Genomic DNA, 7,133 nt, shown 5'->3' with positions numbered 1-7,133 from the left:
AATACAACAAATCGTAAAATGTGCTGTCAGAACAAAACTGAAATATCATAGAGCTAAAAAAAATGTACTTCTAAGTAGTTTTCCCCAAATGTACCTGTTCTTTCACCTTTCACCTATATCTTCATTTAAAGTATAAAGTGACTTACATACAAAATATTTGGTTTATTTTCATTGAAATTAAAAATCCCTTAGCAACTATACTGTTTAATGTTGTAAGAAAATAACACAAAAACTCCAGTAATACATCATGGCCTAAAGATGAGTTCAGTGTCCAGAGTTGATGTTGGGTCTAAGTGCTTTTGGAGCTGAAGAGCACTTTGAATTCCACACGTTGCCCAAAAAAAAGTTTATGAACACACTTCATCATGGTCTTGTAAATATAGACTCAGTTAATACTTCACACGGCTGAGAATCGCAATCAATCGGGGAGAGAATAACGTCTCTTTTGTAATATTGAAACTATTCCTCCTCAGCTCTGTGAGGAAGAGGTTTGTAAAGCAGAGCAAAAGGTAGTAAACAATTACTGAAAAGCTTATTTGCATCATTCACACACTTAACAACTTACAAAAGTTAAAAGACACACACCACTTGATTAATCCAGCAGAAACGCATGTACTGCAAAAATAGTTTTCTATAGAACACACTTCATCATGGTCTTGTAAATATAGACTCAGTTAATACTTCACACGGCTGAGAATCGCAATCAATCGGGGAGAGAATAACGTCTCTTTTGTAATATTGAAACTATTCCTCCTCAGCTCTGTGAGGAAGAGGTTTGCAAAGCAGAGCAAAAGGTAGTAAACAATTACTGAAAAGCTTATTTGCATCATTCACACACTTAAAAACTTACAAAAGTTAAAAGACACACACCACCTGATTAATCCAGCAGAAACGCATGTACTGCAAAAATAGTTTTCTAAATCAGTATTTTTTGTCTTGTTTTCCAGTAAAAATAACTAAACTCTCAAAACGAGATAAATTTACTTAAAAGGTGACATATCATGAAAATCTGACTTTTCCAGGTTTTAAGTGCTATAATCAGGTCCCTGGTGCATCTACCAACCAAGGAGATGTGAAAAAGATTAACCCAGTAACTTTGTTTTGGTAAGCCATTTTCTGCAAGCGTCTGAAAAAACGAGCACGTCTGATCTCTCCCCTAGTGACGTTGCAAAGGGATCTCATTATAATATTACCGCCCCTTACTCTGTAAATTTCCACCCACGGTGCCGTCATTTTGATTTCGCAAGCTACAACGGTGTACCAGCTCTAATGCCATGGCGAAAGTTTGAGCAAAGCATGCTAACTGTTCTGTCTTTGGCTGCACAGACGAGCACAAAACACTATTTTAGATTGCCAGCCTCAGAGGAGACAAGAGAGCAGTGGATTTATTGATTAATTTACTGAATTCTCCTGACACACAGATCTAAAATAAACATGCGATTTATTTCCCAGCTGTTTACCTTCACATTCATAACCGACTGTTTTTGTAACTTATGTGTGTTTTTAACGTAAACGTGTGAGTGAATGAGAACTTAGTTTAGTGCTCACATGCTGTGACAGCCGCTTTCTGTACGTGTGCACTCAGAAAACCATATATCAGAAGTTTAAACTAATATGGTTTAAAACGCATGATTTCAGAGCAATAAACATGATAATCAGAACCAAAACATAAGTTTTTTAGCAGGTACAAGCTGTAATGGCGCAGCTCTATTCTGGAAAAGGGGGCGGGGAGCAGCAGCTAATTTGCATTTAAAGAGACATGCTCTAATACAACAACAACAAACAACAAAAATGTTTGCAGTTGAGTCAAAAGAAAAAGGTCTTACATTGTTTTGCTTCTCAAATAAATTCATCTTGTTTTACAGATGTTTCGATATTTTTACTGGAAAACAAGGCAAAAATACTGATCAGGAACATGATTTTCTGCAGTGTGCTTTGAAGGCGCCTGGCCAACAGCATACAGCACTCTCTCATCTCAGTCACATCTCGATTTAGTTTCCGGTTCGATTCGTCGTGTAGCACACATCAGCCAGTGGTTTGAATTTGGGGCCGAGAGTGTTCAAAAAGTCCAATGATTCCTGTTCACCCAAGATGCTACAACATCCTACAGATCCTGCAGGTGATCCCATCCCCTCATGCCCATAAGTCTTCAGCAGGTCATCCGCATACCGCCCCTCCTCCTCATCTCCGAAGTAAGCCAGTTTCTGTCACAAAATAAGGGTTGCAAGTTAGGTTACATAATAACTTCAGTGGAGCATGAATGAAAAGCGGAGAGAGTGTGAAATATGAATTTCCTGGGTGAATAAATGTAACAACTTTGCTAGTCAGATTATAATTTACAGGGGTATTGCAAATTATTGAGAATACTATAATTACTATTTTTAATTTTTTGCAAAATATATGCTGCTTATGGTTATGGGTGCAAATCTATCCATATAATATTGTTAATTCAATTAAAGGGATAGTCCAATGAAGTCTGTCATCATTTACTCACCCTTATGTTGTTCCAAACCTGTATGAATTTTTGCTGATCACAAAAGAAGATATTTTGAAGAAATACAGTTCAGCTCCCACTGACATATATAGTATTTTTTGAAAAATACTGTTTTTTTGTTTTTTACCAACATTATTCAAAATATCTTCTTTTGTGTTCCATAGAAGAAAGAAGGCCATACAGCTTTGGAATGACACTAGGGTGAGTACATTTTGGAAGACAGAATTTTCATTTTTGGGTGACTTACCCCTTTAATTAATCAGAATATCATGTAATTAATTCAGTTAAAAATGTTAATTCAGCTCACTCTGTCCAAGTAGCGCCCATTGGTTTTCCATGTGTCCAGAGCACTCGTATTTGATAATTTCTGTAACGTGTTGTTGCCATAAATGTTGTTATCATAGCGCCCGGATGAGTAGAACTTTTCTGTCCCAAACTCCTGAGTGGTGGTGTTGTACACGCCTCCTCCCTGGAAAAACTGCTGCCCGTAGCGTCCTGAAGCTGAAGTCACGTTCTTACTTTCCATGAGGCCGCTCTGTAGAGACCCGTCCACTACCTCTGCCCCAGGAATCATCATCAAAGCTCCATCTTTCTAAAAAGAGAGAGACATTCCAACCAAATATGGTCAAACTCTTCCAGCGGTTTCTCTGCTTAATTTAACCATTTAAAAGGAGGTGTTTTTCTTACCACTTCTTCACCAGGAGCCTCAGTGTTGGATTTCAGCAGCATTCCTCCTGTTCCTGTGTCATCACTAATGTACAGCTTGTCTCTCTTAGTACTGCATATGAAGATGAGCAACAGACCTGAAACGGCAAGAAAAACAGAAGGCAAATTTACTTGTGTTTCTGAGAATCATTTTCAGGTGTACAATGAAAAATCTATTTAAACCTATTTAAACCAACCATTTAAATCAACTTTGACATGTTTTGAAAGAAAAAAAAAACAATTTAAGACTGAATACCCAGAAAATCTGGAATTCATGTTAAAATTTCAATCCAACTTTTTGTTTTTGTTGATTTATGCTGATATATATAATCTGTAAAATAAAAAAATGGAAAAAATACTAAAAAGAAGCATTTTCACTAGTAGTCTCAGACCCTTGGACTTGTATATATAGATTAAGGACAGTAAGCTTTCTGTTTTTTATATATATATTTATACTTTTTTAAATTAATACTTTTATTCAGCAAGGATGCATTAAATTGATCTAAAGTTGCTGCAAAAATTATATTTAATGCTGCTCTTTTGAACTTTCTATTCCTCAAATAATCCTTAAAAAATGTATCCCTGTTTCCATTAAGCAGCACAACTCTTCAACTTTGGTAATAATCAGACATTTTTCTTGAGCACCAAATCAGCATATTAGAATGATTTCTGAAGGATCATGTGACACTGAAGGAGTAATGATGCTGAAAATTCTGCTTTACATCACAGGAATAATTTTTTTTTTTTTTAAATATTAAAATATAAAACAATTACTTTAAATTGCAAATCTGTAAATAAATGGTGCTCATAGCCAGAAGGGGGCACTCACTTAAGAGCAGCAGCAGCAGGCCAGAAAGAACTAAGGCAAGGATTCCCAAACTGCCCAAAGAGGAAGAGGCACTCCGAGCTCCACATATTCCCACCCCATTTTCCTCCCTCTCACAGGTGCACACTCGCACATTCACGGTCTGTTCTTTCCCGAATCCCTGCAGATCCTTCACCAAGAGAGGGACGCTGTAGAGACCGGTAGGCATGGCCACTGCCTGTTCCAGCACCACAGATGATTCTGCATCAGAGGAGGAAAGACATGATGTCTGTGATCATACTGCAACTCTTCTGATTTCAGATTATCAGCCTTTGTTTGTTATTGCTATATTGACAAATTTTACCATAAAAACTGTTGATAAACCCCCAGCCCTAAGAAACATCACTACCCTCTATCCTTACCTGTAGTATCCTTCAGTTTCCACTTCCCATCTTGATCTGCTCCAAGTTCGAAAATGAAGGGAGTAGAGTAAGGTCGCTGGTCCATGTCCACAGCTTCAACCAGAACTGAGCTCAGCGTATCATCCTTACTACACATGATCAGGTCAGTACCCGGAATCACAGGCATGTTATCATTCACGTCTTCGATCTGGATTATAACCATACCCTTTCCTGTCTTCTTACCTGAGGAAAGAGAGATTCCAGTGAATTTCATGTGACTGTAGAGAACAAAATTGCCAGAATACAACTGGATGACATTGCACAACTTTATTTCTCACAACTGTGACCTTATTTCTCATAATCGTGACAAATTTATCGCAACAGCGAATTTCTTACAAATATGACTTCACATCTCACAACTGCAACTTTCTCATAACTGTGACTTTATGTCATAATTACAACTTTATATCTTGCAGTTGTGACTAAATATCTAACAGTTGCAACTATATCTCACAATTGCAGCCCTTTTTCTCATAATTGTGACAGCTTTGTTTTCTAATAATTGCAACTTTATATATCTCACAACTTTTTACAGTATGTCACATTGTGACATTATTTCTTTGTCTCAAAATCCCCCTTTTTTTGAAACATACATGCATATGATTTGTGAAAAGTTTCTCAAAAGCTATGACCAATTACACAGTCTGCTGATAAAATTAGGCCAGCAAGCAGCAAAAACACCCATTAACAGCATAGCAACCTGATGACGTCCAAAGATAAAAATCAAATGTAAAAGGCACATAAGAGTTCAAGAGGGGCGAATGTACTCAGTTCTTCCTGGAATGCCATTCAACTAGTGTTTAGAACATGTAGTGTCAGGTAGGACATGTTGATAATCATCAGAAAGACATGTTATATTACACCACAAAATACTGACGAAATCTTCTCAGAGGCCTGAAGCTATTTCTACCCAGCCACACCCAACCAAATGGTCTTTCATTAACAGCCAGAGAAAACACACACACACACCTATTCATAGAACAATAGAGTACAGTGTGTACTCAGAAATACACCAACATTTTAGTGGGGCATAGGTGTGTGTTGTGCTGAATGTCCACAGATTATTAAGCTAATATCTTAAATTTAATCTAATAATGTTGTCAAGTGTGTGACATAAAGTCCAGACTCACTCTCATCCACAGCTCTGATGGTTATGTTGTACATATCCTTGTGGACCAACGGTGATTCTCGGTCTATAGTATTGGCTGTTTTCAGTTCTCCAGTGTTCTCCACCACAGTGATCCAGTTGCCAGGGTCAGTCATCTTATAGTACCTTACACATGAATGGAATAGAAAAGTGAGAAAGTGCATTCAAAATATGGTATAAAGTTTTATCATTTACTATTACATTACCATAATACACTCTGATGTCATATATAGAGACACTAGATGCTTTAAACGAAAAATAAAAAAGTCTAGAGAAGTTACAGGAAACCCTCAAGTAATCAATCTTAAAGCCCTGTATAATTAAAATGTTTTTTTTTTTTATTCATTTCTTTGGAAGCATTTGCATGAGTCAAAATCTTCAAAAACAGCTAGTCAGAGCACAACAGAACAGAAGACCAATGGCGGTGCTTTAAATGGAATTCTTTATTATAAAACGGATAGTTCCAGTCCTTGATTCTGATTGGTTGAGCCGCTTTCAAACTAAGCTGTTGTAAATTACACTACAAACATACACCTTTGTTTACTTCTGTGTGTTGCCTGGCAACCACTTCCTTGGAACCACAACTTTTTTTTTTGTAAATTATTACAACTGTTGCTGAGGAACTACATTGTTTGGTGGAAAAATACTGTTTTTATTCATATCATTACACTTTATTTGCTTTGTTTTATTCTGTGAAACCTTACTACGTATATTAGGGGTGTAACGGTACACGTATTCATACCGAACCGTTTCGGTACGGTTCTTTCGGTTCGGTACGCATGTGTACCGCACGAATAGTTTTTTTTTTTTCTTTTTTTTTCTTCTTCTCAGGAAATTCAAATAATAAATGGCGTTTTGACCGTCTTTTATGTGGCATGACAGATCGCTGTATAAACGCCTTAGAGAGCCGCTTCTGGGACGGTTCAGAAACGTGCTGGTATAATCCCAATACAAGCACTGACTAGAGCGGCCGCGATCAGCTCCGGTTCCCGTGTCTGAGCCGTGACGCCCCGCAGATTTGTGCAGAGCGGAGCGCGAGTGAACGCGATCATTCCTTCCTCTGTACTACTAGTTTTAACGCGAATAAACATGACTGAACATCTCATGCCTCATGTAATTGCTCAATCAGTGTTTCAACCGCGGAAAGACATCAACAATACAGCGTGGAAATAAAATGTCACGTAGCATTTAATTTACCTCAGCAAGTCATCAGTGTCCACAGCTCGTTAGTTCACTAGAGAAATTAAGTCTAGAGAGGCGCATTTTGCGAAATATTACACCATATACTCATTATATTTTACTAAACCTGTTAGTCTTAATTACTTAATGTACAGTATGTTTAAATTAATCTGTTATGAAACATGCCACGACAGCCATTGTGTAATTGAATATATTTTAACAAATAGCTTAGAAATGTTATTATTTATAAATTAATTTAAAAACTGCATTATGTGCAATTTACATGTTTGCATTTTTTTAAATTTTTTTTTATAAAGTTGAGTGTTGATCATCTATTTAAAA

General features: G+C 36.9%; 1 protein-coding gene across 2 annotated transcripts in view; it reads right to left on the bottom strand.

Moving 5' to 3' along the window:
• Positions 1–1,732: 1,732 nt before the first annotated feature.
• The window catches only part of dsc2l (desmocollin 2 like), a 13,527-nt gene continuing 8,126 nt past the window's right edge, over positions 1,733–7,133 (bottom strand). For both annotated transcript variants that reach the window (XM_016444673.1, XM_016444674.1), the window contains exons 11-16: positions 5,596–5,738; positions 4,427–4,648; positions 4,029–4,265; positions 3,182–3,297; positions 2,802–3,086; positions 1,733–2,204 (exon numbers count right to left, since the gene is read on the bottom strand). In XM_016444673.1, coding sequence (XP_016300159.1) covers positions 1,992–2,204; positions 2,802–3,086; positions 3,182–3,297; positions 4,029–4,265; positions 4,427–4,648; positions 5,596–5,738 — 1,216 coding nt within the window. In that variant the 3' untranslated portion in view covers positions 1,733–1,991. The remainder of the gene's footprint in view (positions 2,205–2,801; positions 3,087–3,181; positions 3,298–4,028; positions 4,266–4,426; positions 4,649–5,595; positions 5,739–7,133) is intronic.

This window comes from Sinocyclocheilus anshuiensis, unplaced genomic scaffold, assembly GCF_001515605.1.
Source record: "Sinocyclocheilus anshuiensis isolate Anshui unplaced genomic scaffold, SAMN03320099.WGS_v1.1 scaffold3172, whole genome shotgun sequence".
Classification (NCBI taxonomy): Eukaryota; Metazoa; Chordata; class Actinopteri; order Cypriniformes; family Cyprinidae; genus Sinocyclocheilus; species Sinocyclocheilus anshuiensis.
This window is presented reverse-complemented; position numbering and strand designations above follow the sequence as displayed.